At 44.9% G+C, this 27226-nt stretch overlaps 1 protein-coding gene and 1 long non-coding RNA gene across 12 annotated transcripts in view; one reads left to right on the forward strand and one right to left on the reverse strand.

Moving 5' to 3' along the window:
• Window positions 1-27226, reverse strand: part of RIN2 (Ras and Rab interactor 2) — a 236084-nt gene that overhangs the window by 103636 nt on the left and 105222 nt on the right. For 3 of the 11 annotated variants that reach the window (XM_064375666.1, XM_021673564.2, XM_064375585.1), the window contains 2 exons: window positions 26688-26809; window positions 11358-11450 (listed from right to left, as the gene is read on the reverse strand). In XM_064375666.1, the coding sequence (XP_064231736.1) occupies window positions 11358-11450; window positions 26688-26702 (108 nt within the window). In that variant the 5' untranslated portion in view covers window positions 26703-26809. Of the gene's footprint in view, window positions 1-11357; window positions 11451-11660; window positions 11855-12287; window positions 12330-12350; window positions 12422-14186; window positions 14580-15985; window positions 16214-26599; window positions 26810-27226 lie in introns of those variants that run through there. The other 8 variants (XM_064375835.1, XM_064375736.1, XM_021673565.2 and 5 more) reach the window with 7 other exon arrangements.
• LOC135274856 (uncharacterized) lies at window positions 13295-14352 on the forward strand. The gene is made up of 2 exons (XR_010342576.1): window positions 13295-13541; window positions 14113-14352. It is a non-coding gene; the product is annotated as an uncharacterized LOC135274856 (long non-coding RNA).

Raw genomic sequence — 27226 nt, forward strand, 5'->3', positions numbered from 1 at the left:
CCACAACTTAAGGTCAGTTATGTGCCCTGGGACCTCTGGTGACCTTGGGCTGGCCCCAACTTGACTGGGAGAAACCTGTTGCCTCTTTCCCTCCCTTTCCCTCAGGCCATTCATGCATAATCCTGCCTCCCAGACTTGGCTGGAACTCCTGGGTTCTGGCTTTGTGTCCCCCACCCCTTCTTAATGCTGAACATGAAGCCTCCAAGAAAAATAGAAGCGGGGTCAGGGGAGGTGGCGGGGAGAGCTTGTGTACCCTCAGAGCCTCCTAGGAGGTAGGCAGTGTTAGTGACCTTCCACCCAGCTGATCCCTCCTTCCAAGCCATTACCTAATTAGGAGTTCAAACTGACTGCCCATGAACCAGAGTTGGCCGTCGGAAGCGTTTTCTTTGGTCCTCCGGGTGGTTTATATTTTAATTAATTAATTAATTAATTAATTAATCTTTGAGACAGGATCTGGCTCTGCCAACCAGGCTGGAGTACAATAGTGTGATCACGGCTTACCACAGCCTCAACCTGCCAGGCTCAAGTGATCCTCCCACCTCAGCATCCCCAGTAGCGGAGGTTACAGGCACATGCCACCACACCTGGCTGATTTTTGTTGCTGTTGTTTTTGTTTCTTCTTTTTCGTGTTTTCTAATTTATTAGACATGGGGATCTTCCTCTGTTGCCCAGTGGTCTCTGATTCCTGGGCTCAAGTGATCCTCCCACCTCGACCTCCCAAAGTGCTAGGATTACAGGTATGAGCCACTGCACCTGACTTTAGAACGGTTTTTATTTTTTAATTTTCTTTTTATTTTTTATTTTTGAGATGGAGTCTCTCTCTGTCTCCCAGGCTGGAGTGCAGTGGCACAATTTTGGCTCACTGCAACCTCTGCCTCCCAGGTTCAAGTAGTTCTCCTGCCCCAGCCTCCCAAGTAACTGGGACTACAGGCACGTGCCACTACGCCTGACTAATTTTTGTATTTTTGTCGAGTCAGGGTTTCACCATGTTGGCCAGGTTGCTCTTGAACTTCTGACCTCAAGTTATCTGCCAGGCTCAGCCTCCCAAAGTGCTGGGATTACAGGCATGAGCCATGACACTCAGGCAGAATAGTTTTTAAATTGAGATTATTTTGCATGAAAATCTAGATTTCTGGCCTCACTTGATAAAAACCACAAAACTCACATTCATTCTTGCATGGCAAGAACTGGTTGGAACTGAGTAAGCAGCTTCCCCTTCTAGAAGGGACTTGCACTCTCCAGTTTTGTTACAGTCCCCACCAATCCCACCTGTCTGACACCAGGCCCACTCACTCATTCCATTTCTGTTTGGCCCTGCAGGTTGTTGAGTTTGTGACTGCGCTGTTTTTCTATGTTGCCCTCTCTAAGATGTTCTCAGTGTAAGCTACAGCCAGATATTCACACCTTTGAGTAATTGTTCCTGAGGCTAGTCTTATTGACTGGCTTCTAATGAACAGAATATGGCAGAAGCGATGGGATACCACTTCAAGAGTAGGTTATAAAAAGACTGTGGCTTCCACTTCTCTTGCTCTCTTCTGTTTCATTTGCCCTGGGGGGAAGCCATCTGCCATGTCCTGAGGCCAGCCCTGTGGAGAGAGCCATGTGACAATGGACCAAGGCCTGCCAAGTTAGTTTGTAAGTGGATTCCTCACCAGTCAAGCCTTCAGATGAGACTATAACCCTAGCCAACAACTCCTTCCAAATCTCATATTGACCTTGGGCTTGAGGCTCTCAGCTAAACTGCATCCAGATCTCTGACCCACAAAAACTGTGAGGTATGAATGTTTGCTGTTTGAAGTCACTAAGATTTGGGGTAATTAATTACATGGCAATATATAGTACAGCTTCAAATGATGCTGTAGAAATGGGTTTCTACATACCACCATAAAGACATTTGAAAGGCTGTTATGCTGGGAAATTATCCTCCATCCAATTCACCTTGGACCAGTGGACATTCTGGTGACAGCTATATGTACACATCTAAGTTTAGGGTTTAGAGTGACACCAAGAACATCACTGTGAGTACTTTACACCATGAAAAAGAGCCCAGGAAGCCTCTACCAGTATTTAAGTCAATAAACATAGAACTAGCTTTCTCATAGTTCTTCAACGTAATTGAAGACATTTGATTTTTTAAGACAAATTCCTTGATTGGGGATATCTGGGAACAAGAAAAGGAGAGGCATAATAGAAGTGGCCAGGAATAAACCACTTCAGCAGTAAGAAACACTAAGACTTGGAAATAGATTAGAAAGGTGTGGCATGTTTTGGCTGATAAAAAGTGTTTAGTGTTATGAATTTTCATCTGATTGCTGCTTTAAATATATACCATTGATTCTGATAGGTAGTGTTTTGATTATCATTTTTTTTCCCATAATTCTAGTTTGTATTTCTGCCTTTACTCCAGAGTTGCTTATTAGAGGGTTTTAAAACTTCTAGATGAGAGGGCCTTTTTGTTTATTTGAGTTTGTCCTTTCATTGCCATGCTGGGACATGATTTAATAGGTTTACCTATAGATTAGTTAATTGACTAGAGGAATGTATCTGTGTTTGACTTATGTGCTATAAATGAAGAGATCAGACACAGTGAAGTTATACCAGCCTACAGATTTCTGTTCTGTAAAAAGGGAGAACACCAGAGGTTACAGTTTCATTGCCGTGTAGGATGTTACCAGTTTTGATTTTAACTCAGCAAACTTATACTAAGTTGACTAGAAATACGTCATTTGTCAAAGCATTTTTTGAACTAGCTCCACTACTTACTGGTTTCCTTAGCAATGGGTGAGATAAAGCTTTGGCAAATGTTCGTTTTATACTGTACAAGAGTTATAGTTTAACTTCTTGAAAATTTTACATTGACACAATAGTCCTTCAAAACTACATTTTCCTTCTTGGTATCCTTCTAATTATGAAACTTAGAGCTACAAGGAAGTCTGGAGGAGCACGTCATTGAGGAGAACCTGGGCAATCTATTTCACCCCTGATTTTAAAACCCAAAGTCCTACCAGGACTTTGCACATGGAACAACTGTTCTGATGCTAACACATGCTGTCAGCATCAGAAGTGAGTGGCCACAATGTACTGGAAAAACATTTATAAAACCATAAAATCCATTACTTTTTGAAAACATGAAGAGGAATTTCTCTTCAATAAGCTCATAGCATTCCTAGAAAGTCAGGGGCGCTGACTTGAGTCCTGGAAATGTTTGGAGCGAATGGTGGGATGTGTATGCATCCAAAAATAGCCAACAGGCTGGGAACCCCAGCTCATGCCTGTAATCCCAGTGCTTTGGGAGGCTGAAGCAGGAAGTCACTTGAGTCCAAGAGTTCAAGACCAGACTGGGCAACAAAGGGAGACCCTGTCTCTATAAAAACTAAAATAAACGTTGTCAGGCATGGTGGCACACACCTATTGTCCTAGCTACTTGGGAGGCTGATGGAGGAAGATAGCTTGAGCCCACAAGTTCCAGGCTGCAGTGAGCTATGTTCACACCACTGCCCTCCATCCTGGGCAACAGAGTGAGATTCCAATTCAAGGAAAAAAAAAAGGCCAACAGCTCCTGCAGAGAGAGGCCACCATCCCTATGACCTCTCCAGAAGAAGTTTTCTGGGAGAGGGAGCTGGAAAAGAAGGAAGACAGTCACAGAAGAACCAGAGCAGGAGGTAACGTGGGCTCAGGAAGCCACAGGAAGACAGTCACAGAAGAACCAGAGCAGGAGGTAACGTGGGCTCAGGAAGCCACAGGGCAACGTCAGGCCAGGTCCGACTTCCATCCCTGCTGTATCCTAAACTGGGCCTCAGTTTCCCCATCTGTAAAAGGAAGGGATTTAGACCAGCTAAACCTTTGCTGTCCAGTCTGGCAGCTGCTGGCCACATGTGAATACTGAGCTCTTAAAAATGTAGCTTGTCTGGCAGGGTGCGGTGACTCACACCTGTAATTCCAGCACTTTGGGAGGCTGAGGCAGGAAGATCACTTGAGGTCAGGAGTTAAAGAGCAGCCTGGCCAACATGGTAAAACCTTGTCTCTACTAAAAATACAAATAAAGTTAGCTGGGCGTGCTGGCAGTTCATCTGTAATCTCAGCTACTCAGGAGGCTAAGGCCGGAGAATCACTTGAACCCAGGAGATGGAGGTTGCAGTGAGCAGAGATTGTGCCACTGCACTCCAGTCTGGGTGACAGAGAGAGACCCTGTCTCAAAAATGATGATGACGGCAACCACAAAATGTGGCTGGTCTGAATTGAGATATGCTGAGTGTAAAATACAGGGTTTCAAAGACATGGAATAATACATGTTTTCAAATAACACGTGGTACACAATAAATATATACCATTCTTGTTAATAAGAAAGTGGTACAAACAGAATGTAAAATATCTGATTAATACTTTTTTATATCTATCGTGTGTTGACATGATGGTATTTTAGATATACTAGGTCAAATAAAATACATTATTAAAATTAATTCCACTCATTTTCCTTTTCAAGTTTTAATGTGGCTACTAGAAAATTTAAAATTACATCTGTGGCTTATGTTGTTTTCTATGGGATGGCACTGCCTCTCCAGGTGTCAGTGTCTATGAAGAATTTATTTATGGAAAACAAAAGACACGTCCAGATACTGGTGTTAGGCGTGTTTTGTAATGCTATTATCAGTAAATTGTCGCTGTGCCAATCACTGTGACTAAATCTCTACTCGCTCTGCTGTTTCCATTGCAAGGTGCTGAGAGACCTGTGGGCTGATACATTGTGGGGATGTGGACTCACTGGACAGTGGGCAGGTGACATCCTATCTGCTCATAGTCCAGGGGATCTGCTGGGAGACCAAGGGGCAGCATTCATCTCTATGGCTTTTGAGCATCCAGAGAGCCACGTAAGGATTTGCTTAATGAAATTACTGACTAGCAGGCGTTCGAGACCCACCTGGCCAACATGGAGAAACCCCATCTCTACTAAAAATACAAAAAATTAGCCGGGTATGGTGGCGCATGCCTGTAATCCCAGCTACACAGGAGGCTGAGCGGGGAGAATTGCTTGAACCTGGGAGGTGGAGGTTGCAGTGAGCCAAGATCGTGCCATTGCATCCCAGCCTGGTGACAGAATAAAACTTTGTCTCAATAAAAAAAATAAATTACTGACTAAAACGTGTTTTTTCAGTCTATCCATTATTTTTCACGCCCCTGCCATCTCTGTCCACGGTATTGTTATTGTGCACGCAGATGAATGAATTTCCACTTATCTGAAAATAAAAAATCTGAAAACACCATTGCTGGAAATTTCTGAGGCCTGAGATGTACAGTTGTACCAGTTCTGGGTGAATGAAAAATTTTGCTTGGCAGACAGAATTTTTGAAAATTGAATACTTTTTCAAACGCCAAGGAGAGACCAATAGTTAAGGGAACTCAGCTGCAGTAAAGTGAATCATCACCCCTGGTTCGTCGATTTGGTACAGCCAGATTTCAGTAATGTGGCTTCTTCAAAGCTAGTCTCAGGTCTAGCCTTTGTGGTGTCAGAGAGCTCTTCTGTGATTCTCTGAAATATAATGACAGGTCTCCTGTTTCAGAAACACCATCATGAGGCATCTTCTTATCCAACCTGTGAGACATGACCAAATACGGCCTCTCAAGTTGGGCCTCTGCTGCTGCGCTGGGCCCTTGAATGACACCAATTGGTTTGTGAACCCAGGTTCAGGGATCCTTCTGCAGCATGAGTAGTTTTGAGGCCCAGGAGGGTAGTATCCCTGTACGCTGAAGCACAGTTTCTTCTCGGTTTAGTAAGAGCAACTTTTACCCTGTCCCAGAGGCCAAGGAAGGTTAGAAGGTGGCCATTTAGAAAGGGGAGACTCTACATACTTGAGGCTGGGGAGGGCAGGTTTGCTCAGGAAGCCCAATGTCATGCTGATAAGAAATTAGAACTGTCGGTCAGACAATTAACACTGGTTCTCTTCTGGCACTATTCTTTGCTGTAGGATCCCTCTCAGGATCAGGGCCGTGATGACAAAAGGAAAGAATAAATCCCTTATGGCAGAGTTCTGAGTTATGAATTGAAGTTTATTTCCTGGCACTGCCTTGAGACCACAGCTAGGCCTGCATACATAACATTTCTCCCACAGTTTGATCTTCAGACAAAACTAAAGGAAGATACCTGCTCAGCCCTTGTGAGCTCTGTTGTCAGTGGATAAAGTGGATGTACAGCCTGGAAGGGTGGTTGGGAGGCTGATGGTGGGGAGGGAGAAAGGAGGGGCGGTGAGCAAGGCTGAAGGCTGGGATTGGTGGGCTTGGACCCCAGGAGAGACTCACGATGTTGCAGAGGCAGGACCGGAGGAGGAAGAGCTGGGGGAAAGTGGAAGCACAGCCTGAAAACCTTTGAACATCAAGGTGAAGGGCACAGACTTGGTCCTGTGTCCAGCAATGAGCCAGGGTCTTCAGGCAGGTGACATGGAGCAGTAGAAACACGTAAAGCGTTGGTGTGGGTAAATTACAGGCATCATTTATAATGCCCATAATGGAAGAATGAGAACCAAACGGAAGAACGGAACCTAAGGAGGAAGGCAGATATAGGACAGGAAAGAAGGGAAAGGACTTTGGAGACATGAGAAATATTTGGGCCAGGGGTGGTGGCTCACACCTGTGATCCCAGGGCTTTCGGAGGCCGAGGCAGGAGAATTGCTTGAAGCTAAGAATTTGAGACCAGCCTGGGCAACACAGAGAACCCATTTCTATTTTTTTAAAAAGAGAAGTTGTTTAAAAGTTTAAAAAAGCTAACTTTTAAAGAGGAGGATTTGCTAGCATTGGGAGCCTGGGTGGTGGGAGGTGTGGGTGCGGCTTGGAGAAGCTACCGGATTCAGCGAAAGGGGGGATCAAAGATAACTTTGAGCATCTCTGCCCTTAATTCAAGACTATCAAGAGCTTTCCTAGCCTAGATGACATCTTTCTTCTGCAAACGCTTTCATTCAATATACTTTCGAAATCCGAGAGCAATAGGTGTTCACATTTATTACTTAGAAGCAGATAACTTTGGCTACCATGTCTAGGGTGTTACCCCTTGCCCCCCACCATATTTTTGTTGTTGTTGTTGTTTGAGACGGAGTCTTGCTCTATTGCCCAGGCTGGAGTACAGTGGCACCATCTCAGCTCACTGCAACCTCCACCTCCCAGGTTCAAGTGATTCTCCTGCCTCAGCCTCCTGAGTTGCTGGGATTACGAGCACCCATCACCAAGCCTGGATAATTTTTGTATTTTTAGTAGAGACAGGGTTTTTACCATGTTGGCCAGGCTGGTCTCAAACTCCTGACCTTAAATGATCCGCTGGCCTCGGACTCCCAACGTGTTAGGATTTACAGGTGTGAGGCTCAGCGCCTGGCCCCACCACGTGTTTTGTGGAGCGGGAAGATACTACTTTTCCCAGATGGTTGTGGAAAATTAACAATGGTGCTGTGAGCAACTGGACAATGGGTTTATCTGCATAGGATGGATGTGGCTGGAGCTTCTAGGATACGATTCCACATGAACAGTAACCACGGGGCATCTCAGTGACCCCAGAATGCTCAATCTGTGTGTTATCCACACACCTCATGTCCTCTGGCCTATCTGAGTCATGTCCATGAGCCAGGACAGATGGGAAACCACAAATCAAGGCTTGCTACTAGTGGTTAGCAACTCCGGTTTAGAAACACAAACTGGATGGGGAGGACAATGACGAAAAAGAGGTCCAGTGATTGCCTTCCAATTATCTGTGCTTTACACAAAGTCACATGAGCACTAATAGCCCAGAGAGGGATAATACTCATGTGGAATTCAGCTGTGAGCCAAGAATGTGACCAAGAAAGCTCATGCTTTATGAAAGAATCCTCTCCAGTTGTAGGGCATCACTGGTGTTTGCTGAGACGTGTGTTGATGGTAGCCGCATCAAGAGTCACTCCAAAACTTAGCTCCAGCCGCCTTCCTAAATGGTATAATGTCAACCTCAGCTCTCAAGTCAAAGGCCACTTCCTTGGGAAAAGTTTCTCTGGAACCCTAGATTAGATTATATATTCTCAGAGCTCTTTTAACTTCTCCCCGAAGCATTTTTAAAAAATGATTTATAATTATGTGTCTGGTGCTGTGATTATTTGATTAATATCTTTCTTTTTTTTTTTGAGTGCAGTGGTGCCATCTCAGCTCACTGCAACCTCTGCCTCCTGGGTTCAAGTGATTCTCCTGCCTCAGCCTCCCAAATAGCTGGGACTACAGGTGCTCACCACCATGCCAGGCTAATTATTATTATTATTTTTTTGTATTTTGAGTAGAGATGGGGTTTCACCATATTGGCCAGGCTGGTCTCGAACTCCTGACCTTGTGATCAGCCCACCTCGACCTCCCAAATTGCTGGGATTACAGGTGTGAGCCACTGCGCCCAGCCTGATTAATATCTTTCTTTGCTACCAGACTAAAAGCTCCATGAGGTTAGGAGTGGCTTCTGCTTTTTCTCTCCCTGACCAACTGCAGAGCTTTGCTGCTCATGGATGCTTAATAGGTGAGAACGGAAATAAAGCATGGTGAGTCAGAGCAGGGCTAGTGGGTCCCAGAAGGTGCCCACTGGGTGACCACCCATTTCAGCACTGAGCTCTCCTCCAGCTTCTTACAAATAAACCTGCAAAGAGTCAGTACAGGATGTCCAAAGGGCAGTTCACTTCTCCTCATAGATAACTACATGACAAATGCTGGTGACTAATTACAGAATAGTCACAGCAAAGAATAACTATGTCTAGAAGGAAGAGGATGGAGGCTGGGTGCAGTGGCTCACACCTGTAATCCCAGCACTTTGGGAGGCCAGGGTGGGAGGATTGCTTGAGCCCAGGAGCTCAAAGAAAGAAAGAAAGAAGTATATATACAGTAGCTATATCATTTACGTGGAGCATTTGACTTAAGTAAATTAAACAATTTAAGCTCTGTCCCAAACACAAAGTTACGAATAAGTGAAATAGTGCAGAGATCTTTGCCAATATTTTCATGGGTATTTGACCCAGGAAAGCTTACACGGTGGGTCTCACCCTGGGTGGGGTCAGGCAGGCCTCACCTCTCACCTGATTGGTTCTTTCCTATAGCATAGCCCAGAAATACAAGTCAATGACTTTATCTGCTGTCCCGCTGAAAACTCGAATAACAACAAACATGATTTTCTTAGAACTGCAGGAAACACTGGGTACAATGGACATGACGAGAGGTAGCACCCTGCGCCCCACGGGGCACCTTTCTAAGAAGTGTTCAGAGGCAACTTTGACTGTACTCCATTTTCTTCTTGTTTTTTCCCCCAGAGATGGAGTCTCGCTCTGTCGCCCAGGTTGGAGTGCAGTGGCTTGATCTTGGCTCACCACAACCTTTGCCGCCTAGGTTCAAACAATTCTCCTGCCTGAGCCTCTCAAGTAGCTGGGATTACTTGAGGGGGCCACGCTCGGCTAAGTTTTGAATTTTTAGTAGAGACGGGATTTTGTTGGCCAGGCTGGTTTCAAACTCTTGACCTCAAGTGATCCTCCTGCCTTGGCCTCCCAAAGTGCTGGGATTAACAGGTGTGAGCCACCGTGCCTGGCCTCCATTTTCTTCTTTTGCCTTAACTTTAAAATCTAACTACTATGTAAAATACAGGGCCACTGTACTTCCTGATCATCATAAGGTGGTAATTATGGACCAGCCAATATTTAGGTTGATCTAGACAGTGCTTTGGGTTAAGGAGAGGTTTTGGATCATCCTTTCTGCCAGGGGGAAGTAAGTATCTCGGCATCAGACGCAACCCAGGAACCTGCCGGATGACAGTTGGGCCACCTGGTGGGCCTAGCTCTAGATCTATCGGGGACTTGAGGAGCTCCTTGCTCTCATCTGCCTCCTGTGGGTGAAGGTTATACAGGTTTGATCAAAACTGAATAAATCATTTGGAAGTGAGACTACTTATGTCCACAAAGCTTAACTATAAGGATTGATCATTGAGACCATCTGTGTCAACATAACTTAACTCTTTCTTCCAGGATCTTCTTGCCCAGAAAATTAAGGCTGTAAACCAATAAATGACTTCACTGTTTGCTGCAGGAAATGTCTACACAATAATTTGTCCTGGCAAACAATTTGCTCACCTGGGAAAACAGCTCACTTATCAAACAAGGGTTTATTTGTAAGGCCCACTTCAATATCCTCGTCTTGCTGTATCCACCCATCCCAAGCTATTGTGGCACAGACATCACTGAAATCAAACCAGTTTCTCAAAAAATGCAGCTTGAAGGACTTGGGCCTGGATCCCTGAGTCCTATAAATCTGCCTCTTAATCTCCCCTTGCTTAGACATGAATAGGACTGTGTCCTCGTGATGTTCTTCCTTATTTCAATAAATCTCATGGACTTTGCTTTATCAACAGGTTCTTCTCATGGATTTTTTTGTAAAATCAACAGTTGACACAATAAACAAGTTTTGTTCTCTTGGTAACAGGAAATATGTAAGTAAGTGTTAACGCATACAACCCATGAAGGTTGGTTAATTGTTAAACATAGTCACTGCTCAGTAATAAAACCTCCTCCTGTTCCTCCTCTGGGGACAAGACCTGATGTTGGAACACCTGCCTATGACAGATTTCAAGTGCATATCTTACTTCCACTTTCCTACCTTTTTAAACATAATTCTGTATTTTCAAAATTTTCTATACTGAGGATGCCTTAATTCAAGGGTGGATGAAAGGAAACAAAGTGAAAAGCCACAAGAGAACTGATTCCCAAGTGTCAACTAGAAACGACCACCAAGTCTTCATTAAATACACACACACAGAGTACATAAAACACCCATTTAAAATCTTATCTCATTACGCTAGCAAGGTAATTTAGTCTCATCAACATCAATATGAACACAGAAGAGTTAGACAGTTGTTATCAGGCTTCCTCGTTATCATAAGAAGCCTTTGGGGATGTTTGATAAAATATACTAGAAAATAGTATTTCATCATTCTAAGGTGAGGCTGAGGAATCTGTTTTTGTTTTTGTTTTAGGAGCGAACACAAGACGACGGTACTTATTCACTGGAAAGCAAAGTCCAACGTCCACCATAAAACCCTGCAGCTGAAAAACGGCAAGCTGAGCAGCTCTCAAATAAAGACCGCCTCCGCCGTCTTGCACAGCGCAGCCCCTCTGGTGCCCAAGTCCTGTGCCTGCATGAAAGCACTAAATCACAGACCCCGCAACCTGTTGTACGCCCTGGTAACAGTGAGCAGCTGGGCTCGGGCAAGCTCCCTTAGCCGGCGCTGGCTCAGAGAGCGGACTTCCCTCAGCAGCTCCAAGGAGCGCTGCAGCTCCCAGGCTAAGGGAGCAAGCCAACGATTCGAGATCCTAATCAAGGATTCCTTTTACCTTAAAGAAACTTCCTCGCTTGTCCAGACTGCGGGCGCCCATGGTCCAAGCTGACATTTCCCCCAGCGAGGCTCCACTGCACGCCGGGGACTCCTGAAGGTAGAGACATTTTTAATGGTTAGTCCAGCCTGTAGGAAATTCCTTTCTAAGCCACAGAACACTCACAACAACAGTCCTGCCAAGATCTTTTTCCGTCAACAACACAGTGCCATTTATTTCCCACCAAGCCCTTACATCTCCCTTCAGCCCAGTTTCCTGCCCCCACCAGTGCAGTTCCTAGACTGCCCCACCTCACCAGCCCACCTCCCAACTCTGCCTCAGACGGAGAAGGTCCTTGGGACTTCAGGAAGCATAATGATTATTTTATGTTTGATCTCATGCTGAAATGTGAATGGAACCAATATTAGATGTCCCCATCATCTGCTCTGAAAGCTTATAGATTGAACGTGGCTAATCACAGAAAGACAGCTGAAGAAGGAGGTTCTGTACGTCCCAGGAAATCATGCTGGAAGGGGGTGAGGTCATCCTTAGCTCTGCTGGCCTCTCCCCCAGGCAAGGTCAACAGAAGGGCACTGGGAAGAAATCGCTCTATTTTTTTCTTTAGAAATCAGAAATATTTGGATAAAATCCTGTCACTGTTTACAGGGATAAGTTCACAGAAGAGGACAACATGTAAACAGCTTCATGATCATCTAAAAAAGGGGAGTTGAACGTAGAGGAAAACTGAGAGGCAGGATAACAACACAGTTCTGAATTCTAACCGTGGCTTTTTGAGCCTGGAATTTCCCCTGCTTAGGGCATCAGATCCCAATAATTCTTCCCTTAACATTCAGTTCTAAGTTAAACACAGACACACCTCTGCTAACTGACCCGTCCCAGGCCTTCATGCATTGAGGGGAGCCTGAGGGCGCACCCCAAACCCTTCCTTACCCAGTGACTGTCCCAGGGGCAAGTATTAAACCACCCTGTCTTTCCTCATTCATCCCTTCTCACCATAACATGCACAGGATGTAGCTCATGCCAACCGTGACCAACACAGAGGAAGGCCAGTGAAGGAAAGAGTGAGACTGTCTCTTGCACCACCAAGGAATATTCAAAGTGGTTCAGCTGCAGGGGTGGGGAGGCACCGAAGCTAAGGCAGCTGCTGCTGCAGGTTCACTGAGGCTGTTTCATTATTACTGAACGGCGGAGAGCCAGCGACACAAACGGGACATTGAGGGCGACGTTTAGGGATGTTTCAACAAGTGGAAAAGCATGAATCCATAGCTGAGAAATGCATACAAGTGACTGAGCAAGGATCTTGGCAGAGAGATTTTTTTCGGACCCACGATTTGCACCCCCTGCTTGCATTCACAGTGAGTTGTGATGACCTGTGCACGGAATCCAATCTAGAAAAAAATAATGATACAGCGCATCCCTCCCCTCCTTCCAGAACCATTGTCTCTTTGTGTCATTGCTCCGTGGTGTGGCCACTTTAAAGGTTCGATGGTGTCTTCCCTGTGTTTCTTTTCACTTGTGATCCTGCTGGGATGAAGGCCAATGTTCCAGAAACCTCCTGAGAAGGGAGTGTGCGATTCTGCTGACACCAGAAGTTCAGGTTCTGGGGTTCATCATTCATTAGCAAAGTCCACGGGTTGGAACAACTCCAGAAAGAAATCACAGTGCCATGCTCAGAACTAGGAGCGGAATGGGAGCCACACTGTCACCAGAAGCACACAAATAAAAAAGCATACCCTGCTTTAAACCATGCCTAATGTCTGGAATTCTTTTTATTTCAGATTTTTTTCGGCAGCGGATTTGATGTTGCCTGGCAGTTCAGGAATTGCTAAACTAGAGCCAAGACTTCATTCCTCATCCAGACCTAAGTTTCTTTGTTCTGTCCTGAAGTTTTCCATATACAAACTCTTTCTGATGAGCCAGGGCAGGCAGGGAATTTTGCCTATAGCATTGGAGCAGTTTGGGTTCCAGAACTGTACTAATTAATTACTTTAATTAGCTGCCTGAAAACTGTATGTGCACGCTTTAACTCCAGCAGTCCTCAAATCACCATCGAATTTGGATTCTGCTCAGGGCAGAAAGATCCATCACATTTCAAAACATGCCGGCGGCATCTCTCCTTCATGAGCTGCTCCGAGAGAGAGATGGGAGCAGGTGACAGGAACACACCGCCAGGTGCAGCAGCAGGTACGTCCCACGGGATTAAATGCTGGGGGCCATCCAATAGTTCCAGCAGACAGCACATAGCTTACTGTTGTTTTTAAAAATAAAGTTCTTGGCCAGAAAAATAAAGTTCTTGGTATGTGCAGTGGCTCATGACCAGCACTTTGGGAGGCCAAGGCAGGAGAATCACTTAAACCCAGGAGTTTGAGGCCAGTCTGGGTGACATAGCAAGACCTTATCTCTATAAAAAAATTAAAAAATAAAAAAAAAAATTAGATGGGCATGGTGGTGTGCTCCTGTAGTCCCAGCTACTCAGGAGAGAGGATCACTTGAGCCCAGGAGGTGGAGGCTACAGTGAGCCATGATCACACCACTGCACTCCAGCCTGGGTGACAGAGTAAGACTCTGTTTCAAAAAATTTAAAAAAATTTCTTAAGGTTCCCAAAGAAGTTCTGGTTTAATATTTTTCTGTAGTAGCTATAGTTTCCTTCCCCAGACAATAACCTCAGATACCTTGATTCAATACTGACAGCAATTTAATACAATTTAAAATGATAACTTCTTTTCACCTGCCGTTCCCCACACCTCCCCACAGATGTCACCCCAGCAGCTTCATCCTAAAACCACCCCAGTAACAGGCTGGACTAAGAAACAAAAAGGGTACCGTACTTTGAGAGGCTGTGAAGTTCTTCCAGACTTGTACCGGTTGGAAGCGTGTTCTTTTCCTGGCTTCCCTGAAGGGTAAAGTGGATTTTTGAAAAAAACGAGCCCAGCGCGTCCAGTAGATCTTTCCAGACACTAGCTAAAAGCTAGCAAAAAAGAAAAAAAAGAAGAAGAAGGCAGCCCTCATGGGACTAAGGACACTGAAAACATTTGGGAGCTGCCAAGCCCTTTCAATAACACCACTGAAAGAATGTAAACGGAGCTGGTCGCATTGGTCGGCGCTAATGGACAAAGGCAGGAAGTGACTACTCCTCATTCTCCCAGAGACACCAGCCTCTGTCACTTTATAGTAAACCTAATGGTGGCTTTCCATGTGGCCCCAAGAGCGACTGCTGAGGTAAAGCAAAGTCTGTCCTTAAAAGCTGAAAGAACTCCTGCGTCCCCTGGCTGGGCTCCAGGCTGCGCTGGCTGCCTGCTATGCAAGGCCAATGGAGGCTGGCTGGCCAACCCATTCTCCTGACAGTCACTGAGGCCAGGAGCCCAGGCTGCCACCTGGACCCTGGCTGTGGGCTGGCTGACGGGTTGAAACACACAGTGTCCGATTTCTAGTTCACTGATCAATGGAACTGGGTTGAGTCACTGGCATTTTTCCAGCTTTTGCTGTGCCGGGCCACAGGCCAGATCTTGGCAAGATAGAGAGCTTGAGAAGCATTAAGGGCAGGCCTGTTCCCTTCTCTCCCTTCCCTCCTCATCTTCCCCTGCCCCAGCTTTTCTCTTCCTTCCCCTCCCTTCCCATCCCCCGCTCTGTTCCTCTCCTCTTAATTTCTTTAGTCTAATATAACCTTCTGTTTTGAAGGAAGGATTTTATTTTATTTCTTAATTGACCAGCAAAAATTGTATATATTTGTGGTATATAACATGACGTTTTGAAATATACAGGTACACATATTGCAGAATGGCTAAGTCAATAATTAACATATATATTACCTCACATGCTTTTTATTTGTCCCAAGTGCACTTAAAATCTCCTCTCTTTGAAAATTTTCTTTTCTTTTTTTTTCCATCGAGACAGGGTCTTACTCTGTTACCCAGACTGCAATGCAGTGGCACGATCTCAGCTCACTGCAGCTTCCACCTCCAGGGTTCAAGTGATTCTCCTGCCTCAGCCTCCCAAGTAGCTAAGTACAGATGTGCACCAGCATGCCTGGCTAATTTTTGTATTTTTTGGTAGATATGGGGTTTTACCATGTTGGCCAGGCTGGTCTCGAGCTCCTAACCTTAAGTGATCTGCCTGCCTCGGCCTCCCAAAGTGCTGGGATTACAGGCATGAGCCACTGTGCCCGGCTGCAATTTTTAAATATTTAATACATTGGTATTAACTAGTCACCACGTTGCACAATACAGCTCTTGAACTGATTTCTCCTTCCTAACTGAAAGTCTGTATCCTTTGACCAGCAGCCGTCCAGCCTCTTCTCCCCCTGCCCGCACTCCGGCTTCATGTTTTATCCTATTTTATTTACTTTAGGTCACAAGTGCAAACCCACAAGTGAAGCAGCAGAAGCAATTATATTGGATTCCACTACTCGCAAGTGTGACTTAAAGGACGCTTAGCGTACTCAAGTCCTGGATTCTCATCTCCACGCTGCGTGAGGTTGGCTACAGAAGCTTTCTAATCACCACCTTCTGTTTTTCTATTTAGCCGCTGAATGAGGCGAGGCAACTCGGACTTGAGTCTCAGTAAACAAGACCTCGTTATTGTAATTATTTTACAGCCAAATTGACTGAAATAGGAAAAAGTGACTCACCCTAGGGGACCTGTCAGGTCAAGTCCGAATCTGAGAAATCCATCTCATTTTTTTGCCTGGTTCCTTAACCAGCTCCCAGGGAGACGGGTCATCTCTCCTTCCAATGCTTTTTGTTTTTTGTAAGAGCGGTAGAAGGAAGTGGAGGTGGCTCTGTGTCTGGGTGCAGGGAAGGTCTCTGAATATTTCCATAATTATCTTTTTATTACCCAATATTTCACACGTTGGACAGAAAAATGTTATTCCAAGGTCAGACTTGACAATTTGAACTGTGTGAATTAAAAGAAATTTTTAAAGTGTCTTGGGTCACTGTTCGACACGGGTTTCCAGTCACTCAACAATCATTTTTTTTTAAAAAATTTAAGTTTTAAGGTCGTGAAAACTTTTCATTGAAAAGAGAAGCTAATTTGTGGGAAAGAAAGAAGTCATATGCAAATAACTGTATTCCCAGCCCCCTTACTTAACAACAGTGTTTTAATATTAGTTTTAATTATTGTTTTTGAGGCAGGGTCTCATTCTACTGCCCAGGCTAGAGTGCACTGCCTCAGTCATGGCTCACTGCACCGCGACCTCCTGGGCTCAAGTGATTCTCCACCTCAGCCTCCAGAATAGCTGAGACTACCAGTGTGTGCCATCAAGTTCAACGAATCTATTTATTTTTAGTTTGTAGAGACCAGGTCTCCCTCCGTGTGTTGTGCCCAGGCTGGTCTCAAACTCCTGGCCTTAAGTCATCCTCCCGCCTTGGCTTCCCAAAGTGCTGGGATTACAGGCATAAACCACCAGGCCCGGTCCTAATCCCATTTAAAAACTGTGGTTGGTCAGAAGGGCTGAAAATCTGCAATAGCTAAAAAGCTGTCTTTATAGGGGGAGATTCGCATCTGTAGAGAAAAGTCTACACTAATGCAGCCAGGCTTCCTCTGAGGTCCTTTCTTGTCTGATGTAGGAAAGATGAACTGAGAGGCTGGCACTTTCAAAGGTCTGAAAGAACCATTTCCCATCTATTCTCTCTGAGAGCTGCTACGTGGGAGGTTTCCTCTGCCTGGTGAGACCATCTTTGCTAGTCAGGCCTCCTCTTCTTCCCCTCCTATCACCTGTTTTGCCACCATCCAAACCCCTATTCTTTCTGTAACCTCAAGATGGCATACAAGCTTCTGAGCCCCATGGCGGGGTGGAGGTGACCACTCTGTGGCGCTCCTCTGGGCATGTTAATAAAGGTATGTGCCGTTTCTCCTCTTAACCTGCCTTTTGTCATTCGGTCTTTCATCCAACCTTCAGAGAGTGAAGGAGAAGTTTCTCCTTGGCTCCTACCAACCCATATGACAGCTCAATTTATGGGGAACAGATAGCTTGAGTGAATAGATAGGAGAGAACATTGGGCCACAGGGTGTGTGCTGCGGGAGTGGGGGGAGAATGTGCAATGAAGAGTCTTTAGCAGTTTGACCAGGATAGCATCCGAAGAATGAAGGAGACCATGAGTTCTCAGAGGCAGGTAGAACTTTGAGATACTTACTATCATCCAATCAGATTTTTTTTTTTTTTTTTTTTTTTGAGATGGAGTTTTGCTCTTGTTGCCCAGGCTGGAGTGTAATGGCACGATCTCAGCTCACCGCAACCTCCACCTCCTGGGTTCAAGTGATTCTCCTGCCTCAGCCTCCCGAGTAGCTGGGATTACAGGCATGCGCCACCACACCTGGCTAATATATATTTTTTTAAGACGGAGTTTCGCTCTTGTCACCCAGGCTGGAGTGCAATGGCGCGATCTTGGCTCACCACAACCTCCACCTCCTGGGTTCAGGCAATTCTCCTGCCTCAGCCTCCTAAGTAGCTGGGATTACAGGCATGTGCCACCATGCCCAGCTAATCTTTTGTATTTTTAGTAGAGACGGGGTTTCACCACGTTGACCAGGATGGTCTTGATCTCTTGACCTCGTGATCCACCTGCCTCTGCCTCCCAAAGTGCTGGGATTACAGGCGTAAGCCACCTCGCCCGGCCCTACACGTGGCTAATTTTGTATTTTTAGTAGAGATGGGGTTTCTCCATGTTGGTCGGGCTGGTCTCAAACTCCTGACCTCATCATCCGCCCGCTTAAGCCTCCCAAAGTGTTGGGATTACAGGCGTGAGCCACCGCACCCGGCTCCAACCAGATGTTTAATTCAAAAATCTTAGAATCAACTAAAGAAAAAGCTCACCAAACCAGAACAGTACTTGGAGCTGTCACTTTTGATGGGGTTTCTTAGATGAATACAGTACAGGGAGACCTGTGGACCACCTGAGGGAAGATGCTTCAATTTAGGGATGAGGAGGATGGACAAAAGCCACATTTTGATCTCTTCTGTCACCCTGCTAAGGTGAGTGGAGGTTTTGCTGTTTCCCCTCCTCTTTCTTTTTAAGTTTCTGACTTGAATGAAATGCAATTAATTCTGTTTTTCTGATCATGGGACAGTTATAGACTGTTGTAAAAATGTTTTTATGTTGTTATTTTAATTTGGTCTTTGTAACCTCAAAGGATATTTTAACTTCATGTTTAATAAACACAGATATTCAAATTAGAATGATACCAATATTGATAATTTTCCTGGAGAACATACTTTCCAGAGCAAACTCCAGAAAACCATCTTAACTCACTGGCTCTTTTTCTTAAACGGTCCAGTTAAATTGCTTAAAACTTTTTTGGGTTCTATTTTAATTTTGCACCTTTCTTTCTAATATAAGAATTTAAAGCTATTGAGAATTCTATGTTTTATTTTTAAAACGTCATAGTTTTAGCTTTTTTTCTTTTTGAGACGGAGTTTTGCTCTTGTTGCCCAGGCTGGAGTGCAATGGTGCAGTCTCGGCTTACTGCCAGTTTTAGCTTTCATGCATAGATCTGTGATCCATCTCAGATTAATTTTTGTGTATGATATGAAGGTTGAGAGTCTGTTTTTTCACATAGATATTCATTTAATTTTAATTATTAATATTATTTTTTGAAATGGAGTCTAGCTCTGTCGCCCAGGCTGGAGCACAGTGGCGCAATCTTGGCTCACTGCAAACTCTATCTACCAAGTTCAAGTAATTCTCCTGCCTCAGCCTCCTGAGTAGCTGGGATTGCAGGCACCCGACACCATGCCCAGCTAATTTTTGTATTTTTAGTAGAGACAGGGTTTCACTGTGTTGGCCTGGCTGGTCTCAAACTTCTGACCTCGTGATCCACCCACCTCGGCCTCCCAAAGTGCTGGGATTACAGGCGTGAGCCACCATGCCCAGCCGTACATTTTCAATAAATGGTAAGTATTTTTATTACCAAACTAGGATTACAGGCGTGAGCTATTGCACCCAGCCCATTTCATTTTACTTTTATAGAAAATATTTTTCAGGGATGAATGCTTTTCTTGTAAACTTTGTAAAAGAGATATGATTGACTAAAAAGATTTTTGTCTCCATGAAACTTTAGTGTTTAAGGTTCCAGCCCTATGAGGTCGTGGTGGTTTTCATTATTTCTATGAAGTTCCAAATTTCCTGGGTTGCATTTTGAATATCTGAATTTTGTAAGATTGATGCTTCTGTCACTTTTTAGCCCATAACAAGTGTGACTGTGAATAGTTAGTGACAGCTGTCATCAGATTTTCTTCTATAGTATCATTTTTCTCAAAGGTTTTTTCACTTTCCAAAATTACAAACAAGATAGAATTCATCAATTCATGTTTGGATCCATCACAAATTATGATGAGTGCATTGACCCATTTGATTATGAAATGGCTACAATACTAGTGATTTTGTAATTCTTAGTCAGTAAGGAAAGTGGAAGCAATTCCACAGAAACTCCAGCAATATTCTTTGGCCCAGCAATGGAGTACTGAAATTCTAAACGCAATACTCTTTATTCTTCTAATATTTTTTGTTTTGTTTACTAACATTAGTGGAGTAAAGAACGTGTACAAAGTCCACACGGTTACATAAAAATGTCCTGGGTCTATCAGCCAGGTAGGGTGCACGCCTGCAACTCCAGCTGCTAGGAGGCTGAGGAGCGAAGGTCTCTTGAACCCAGGAGATTGAGGCTGTGGAGAGCTCTGACGGCACGACTGCACTCCAGCCCAGTGAGGGGCCGTGTTTCTATTTAAAAATAAATAGATAAAATAAAATGTTCTGGTTCAAAATATCATGACAACCAGTGCTATGAAGGAAAAAAAGAGGAACATCACCCCATACCATAAATGAGCCTCTAGACACATCTTGCCTGGAATCTCACGTACTGATTTACTTCTTTTCCTTCATTTTGATCATGAATATGTCGAAGTCTTTCCAAACGTTCCCCTTTACCATTAGGGTGTTTACCCCCGCCTTTACTTAGTGATGTGCAAGGAAATGTTTAACAACTGGCTTTCTGGGAAATAAAAGCCCCAAGTTGTAGCATTTGCCTATTTTGTGGTGTGAATACTCCCATCATGGCCGGTTTCAAGCTACCAACGTGACATCAACGGACTTAAAAAATTCATGAAAACTTAACAATCAGCTCTAGTGAGCAGGGAGAACCAATCCCAGTTCACCACTATATTTAATGTACCAACTCTAAACCACAAGGCCTCTGAAGAGGAGTCTATTATTCGATTCTTTTAAGTAATAAAAGACAGCAAAAGTAAGAAACTACATCTCTAGACTGAAACCAGTGCTTTATCCATGAAACCACATTATTTGTCACTAGTAGGACATAAAATATTCTGGCTATCATCTTAACCAACTTAAATGATGCCATCAGGAAAAGTTAAAGGAAGCCGTATGTTCGGTCTGTTATCTTAGACTTAATGGGTTCCATTTCTATGGAGGTTGAAGAGAAGAAGAATAAAGATCTTCCTTTATGGAACCAGACATCAGAGAGCTCATCGGCTTGTTCACAGTAGTGTCTTTAATACCTTACGTGCTGCCTGGCACGTATGTGCTTAGTAAATATTTGCTGATGAGTAAGCACATAGGATTTTACAAACAAGTCATCTAGGCTGAAGAGGAGGGTTTTTAAAGAATGACTTCCTCAGCTAGGTGCAGCAGCCCATATCTATAATCCCAGCATTTTGGGAGGTCGCTTGAGCCCAGGAGGGTCGCTTGAGCCCAGCCTGGGCAACACAGCGAAACCTCATCTCTACAAAAAGTTAGCTGGGCATGGTGGCATGTATCTGTGGCCCCAGCTACTCAGGAGGATGAGGTGGGAGAATCGCTTGAGCCTGGAAGGTCAAGGCTGCATGGATCATGCGACTGCACTCCTGCTTGGGTGACAGAGCGAGACCCTATCTCAAAAAAAAAAAAAAAAAAAAGAATGATTTCCTCTAAAGCATAAGATGATATGAAGAACCATGCTTGGCTTTAAGAATGGCCAGATCACATAAAATGCCAGCAACACACATACCATGCTGTTGACCCACAAAACATGCTGGAAAAAAAATTTTTTTTTGAGACCGAGACTCACTCTGTTGCCCAGGCTGGAGTGAAGATCTCGGCTCACTCCAATCTTTACCTCCTGGGTTCAAGCGATTCTCTTGCTGCCTCAGCCACCTGAGTAGCTGGGATCACAGGTGTGTGCCATCATGCCGAGCTAATTTTTGTAATTTTAGTAGAGACAGGATTTCACCATGTTGGTCAGGCTGGTCTTGAACTCCTGGCCTCAAGTGATCTGCTGCCTCGGCCTCCCAAAGTGCTGGGATGGCATGAGCCACCACACCTGGTCTGGAAAAAATATATATATTCTTTCCACACCACTTTAAAATATCAAAAAAAAATAGATTTTAGGGAGTCCATGTGTTCTCTCTGTGGTTGGATTTTTCTTACAGAATTCTATGATCTGAAGCTCTTTCCTCTCTCTATAGCATACAAACCTACTTTGTTCTCTACAAATACCTAGCCAATCATGTTTCTCAACTCTTTCATTTTTGCACAAATTGAAATTCTAGAGAAATCCCCAGGTGTTTGTCCAAGCCATCACATCAGCATTGAAGATCACACAATGAAGAAAGGCCATGGCAAATCGACCACACTGTGTGTTTGTGCATGTCCTTGCATCCGTGTGTGGTTGGATTAGAGTCTTAAAGTTCTCATGCTTTCCCTTAGGAAGTGAGTTGGAGAACAGATGGGCCTCCTCTGAAGAATGTCTTCCTTGTAAGCCCACAGATTCCATGTGAACAGTCAGCAGAAGCACACTAATATCAAAATAACATCACACCATGACATCTTCTATACATAGTAAATGCTCTAATAACATGTATTAATATTTAATGCCATCACATAACCAGACTCTAGAAATTAGCAAGGAAAATGCATAAAGAAAGAAACAGTTCTCCAAAATAACTTAGTATTTTGTGTGTCTATGAAAGGGTCATGAAAATCCACATAATGCTCTCAGAGATATTGGCTGCCATCACCAAAAAGGTGGTCTTGGTGGCAGCAATTGTGCCTCAGAAGTTCGGGCATGTTTAAAAGTCAGTCTTGGCTGACCAATGGCATTCACGTTTTTTCTTAGGCATGACAAGGACATAGGATATTTCACAAATCCAGTTTCTTATTATTCAGTTTTGCACTCTTTGCAACTACCAAATAATTTCTGCTAGGCTCTGCAGGTTCTCTGAAGCTTAGGGTTTTCCTCTCAATGGTCTACCTCACCCCATCCTCTTGTTCAGACATCTGACTCCTTCCTATGGCAGTGGAGCCAGACAGGGCAGGTGTGGTTAGCGTCCAGTCCAAGGTACAGGGGAGAAAGCAGGATTATCTCTTATTCATTGAGGCTATTTGAGGGTGGATACAAACTCATGTCTGAGAGAGACTGCTTTAGGTCATAATGATAGCCAAAGAGTCATATTATGGAAAACAGAGCAAAGCATGGAGGTCACGTGGACCCATGGATGGATGGCCTCAGTGGATGGAAAACAGAGCAGAGCATGGAGGTCACGTGGACCCATGGATGGATGGATGGATGGATGGCCTCAGGGGACAGTGGAGATGGCATCATTGCCCGTGTCTGTCTTTTCATGCCACCCATGGGGATGCTGGGTGGACACTGATCTTTTCAGGGACTGAGGCAAGAGGACAGGTGGAAATTCACTTATACTTTATGTCTGAATATTAAAAAATTATGAATCAAGACAACAAACTGTTAACTAAAATATGTTCTATTCTCCTACCATGACAAATGTGCCTTTATGAGGACTCGGGAAATCTGGTTTCAATGTAAAATTCTCAGACTCCTCAGTGTTTTGTCCTGAACATGGGGACATGCGGTGACCCTGCACCTGCCTCATGGTTTGCTACCCCTCTTCTCCCTCCAATAGCTCTGTGGATACCCCATTTTTCATGTCCAAGTGCTCTGCCTCCTTGGACTTTCCAGCCTACGCATGTTACTGCAGGAGCAGAGTCAGCCCATGGGTCCAGGCGCATGGGACACAGCCTGCCAGGCAGTGGAAGCAGGCTTGGGCCATGCGGGCAGAGACTCCAGAGCTCTGGGCATCTGGTGCATGGGCAAGGCAGGGAGGGGATGTGGGCCCAAGACTGGCACAACCTGTTTGCTCCAAAGACTTCTCCTTCCATGGGGAGGGGTGAGGTTAGCATAGGACAAAGTGCACATCTCAGGGGTTAGGGCACATCTCAGGGGTTAGGGCACATCTGGGTGGCAGGTAGGTTCACCTTACGGCTCACAACAGAATGGACACAGCTTCTGCTACTATTTTTTTTTTTTTTTTTTTTTTTGATACAGAGTCTCACTGTCGCCTATACTGGAATGCACTGGTGTAATCATGGCTCACTGCAGCCTCGACCTCCCAGGCTCAAGTGATCCTCCCACCTCAGCCTCTCGAGTAGCTGGGACTACAGGTGTGCATCACCACACTTGGATAATTTTTTGACTTTTTTGTAGAGACAGGGTCTCACCATGTTGTCCAGTCCAGTCTTGAACTCCTGGGCTCGTGATCCTCCCACCTCGGCCTCCCGAAGTGCTGAGATTGCAGGCATGAACAACCACATCCAGCCCCACCACTGCCTTTAGTCCTCTCCCACCCTCCGTCCAGTCCTGGTTTGCAGAAGTATAAGGTTTGGTCCTGTGTGGGCCTGGCCTGGTTACATCCTTGTGGCACCTGCAGAAAGGAGGTGGGCTTAGGTTCAACAGCCCCGTGGCAACCTAATTTCTCTCTAGCTCTGAATTCCAGCGAAGAGGTCAGGCTCTCTCCTGAGAAGCATCCTGGCTCTTGTGCTCCTTCCCCTGCCTTATGGCTCTTTCACTGGACGAGTCTAAAACGCTATAACCCTGCACTATGGACTCACCATCTTAGACTCCTGAAATCTTGCTTTCAATCCTAAACCAGCTGCCTTTCCCCTACAAACATTCTTGTCTTGGGAGTCAAAACATATCCAGTAAGCACTGAGAAATACTTCTGCCTTGTATCTGAGCCATGCACACTTTCTCTGGGGCTGGGGTAATGTTATGACCCCTCTAGAGTTAGAGGCCATTGACCTCGAGTTACTGCAGATAATAGGAAAACAGACAACATGCCCAGAAGCTGTTATCTGCTGAAACAAGGGGTCCCTCTCTTTGGGTGGCTGTAATAGCATCTCCAACAAGTGGGAAGGTTAGAAGACCTTTATCTTTGTCTTCCTGAAGACCTTATCTGTTTACTCTCCTCCAGAAGGCTGTAAGTGCTTTTGCTGAAATCAGGAAAGCAAGCTGGGCCAAACTGACTTCTTCACAGTCCTCACTGGCTTAACCCAGAGGGGTGGGTCTGGCTATAAAACAATGAATGCCCCAGTATACTTGACTTGGTATAAGATGTTTTTTTTTTGTTTTTTGAGACAGAGTGTCACTTTGTCGCCCAGGCTGGAGTGCCGTGGTGCGATCGTGGCTCACTGCAACCTCCCCGCCCACTCCCCCACTCCACCCTGGGTTTAAGTGATTCTCCTGCCTCAGCCTCCTGAGTAGCTGGAGTTATAGGCACCCACCAACACACCTGGCTAAGTTTTGTATTTTTAGTAGACACAGGATTTCACCATGTTGGTCAGGCTGGTCTCGAACTCCTGATCTCAAGTGATCCGGCTGTCTCAGCCTCCCAAAGTGCTGGGATTACAGGCGTGAACCACCACACCCGGCCAGCATGTGATTTACAAAGAGCTTTTGCTCGTATATCCCCGTCTTACCTGTCTGTGATGCCATCATAGTCTGTGTGGCACCTCTCTCTACAACATGAACCCTCCCTACATCTGGAAGCTTCTATTTTAACCAAGGCTTTCTCCATAGACCCTATTTTCCAGGGAAGCCCTATTCTCTTAGTTAGGAGTCTTTCCTTTTCTCTCCTCCTCCCTGTTTTTTATTTATTATTATTATATTCTATCCTTTTATTATCTCATTGAGGCATACACAGAGAGTAGACAGAAATCAAATCTTCCAGTCAAAGGTGACAGATTTATACGACCTGAAGAGAAACCAGAGGATTGAAGTCAAATCTTTCAGTTGGCAAAGCTGTGCATTATTTCTGCATTGCAGCTACTTATTTTTCCTGGATCTGATAAAAATAAAAATAAAAACGAAAGCCAAGAGTTTGTGGAGTCCTCTTCCTCCTTTCCTACGCTCAGAAATATCTGTCTAGACAAAAGTACGAGCAGCGCTCAGTTTTGGTTTCTTTCTCTGAAATGCAGCTTCCAGTGCTGACTTTCCACTTCACATTCCGTTCCCCTGAAGTCCTCACTCCCTCTTCTCTTAATGACAACCACAGGCTGGAAGCCTCAGAGGGAGGGGCCCTGGCTCTGCCCTCGCTTTATCCTAACTCTGCACATCAGTCACTCTGCAGTTCTGCTGAGTCTTCTGGTTGAAACGTCGCTCATCTTCCTTCCCGTCCTCTGCACGCACTCAGGCCTTGGACCACAGAGACTCTAATGGCTTCAGCAGCTCTTTAAACGTCTGTGCATCACACTGTCTGTCTCTGCTTCACTCCATCCTGCAGGCCCGCACCAAAAGACACATTCCACTGGGAATGTGTTGGGTGATTTAAATGTCTGTGCATCACCATTGTCTGTATCTGTTCTATTCCACCCTGCAGGCCTGCACCAGCATTCTGCTTCCGTTTGCAAATCATTTTTTATTAATTAATTAATTTATTATTATTATTATTTTAGAGACAGCATCTTCCTCTGTTGCTTAGGCTGAACTACAGTGGCAGAACCATAGCTCACTGTAGCTTCAAACTCTTGGATTCAAGCATTCCTCTTGCCTCAGACTCCTTTGGGACTATAGGTGTGCAATACCACATCCAGTTAACCCATTTTTTAAGAATTCAAAAATGTATCAGCTGGGTACGGTGGCTCACGCCTGTAATCCCAACTCTCTGGGGGCCAAGGTGGGCAGATCACCTGAGGCCAGAAGTTCAAGAATAGCGTGGCCAACATAGCGAAACCCTGACTCTACTAATAATTCAAAAATTAGCTGGGTGTGGTGGCACCCAGCTGTAATCCTAGCTCCTCAGGAGGCTGAGGCACAAGGATCGCTTGAACCCAGGAGATGGAGGCTTTAGTGAGCCAAGATTGCACCAGTGCACTCCAGTTCTGGGTGACGGAGTGAGGTGTTGTCTCAATCAATCAATCAATAAATAAAATAATTTAAAAAATAGGAAATTTACCTATATTCAATCAGTGGATACTTAGGGCTCCTTCTGCTCTTCAACCAACCCAGCTTTTCACTCTCAGTTGCTAATTATGTCTCTGTACCTCAACTCTCAGCATGCTCCTCTGCTCAGTGTAACCCGTCTTAGTCTCTGTTCCCCCGGAAGCCAACTCTGAGAGAAGAATTGCTGTGCAAGTTGTTTCCTTGGAGGCAGTCCTGGGAAACACTGTAGGGAGGGAAGACAGCTACTGTGAGGGAGTCAGGAAGGAAAGGCAGCCAAGGAACGTGCATCACTGACACCAGGAAGCCTAGGAGAGAGTTACAGGGTGTGCTGTCTTGAGCACCCTTCTGGGTTAGCTCCACATTTCACTGTCTTTCTTTGAGCCACAATCAATTGTTGTACTTCACGGTATTAAGTTCTATAAAGTCATCACCAGCTGTGAATTAGCGAACACTGAACCATTGTTCCTAGGGGAAACAAGGGTTTAGGTTCCTGCTAGCCCCTGGCCATAGCATTTTCATTAACAGATCAATGCATAACCTTGCTTTATGTGTGTTTCTAGGTAAAACCACCTTATTTAATATGTATTGTTGTTCATTGACACTGAAGTCATGGTCAACAGCACTGTAACTTACGCCTGAA

The sequence above is a fragment of the Aotus nancymaae genome, unplaced genomic scaffold (assembly GCF_030222135.1).
Source record: "Aotus nancymaae isolate 86718 unplaced genomic scaffold, 86718_ANA_hifiasm-v0.15.2.pri h1tg000001l, whole genome shotgun sequence".
Lineage (NCBI taxonomy): Eukaryota > Metazoa > Chordata > Mammalia > Primates > Aotidae > Aotus > Aotus nancymaae.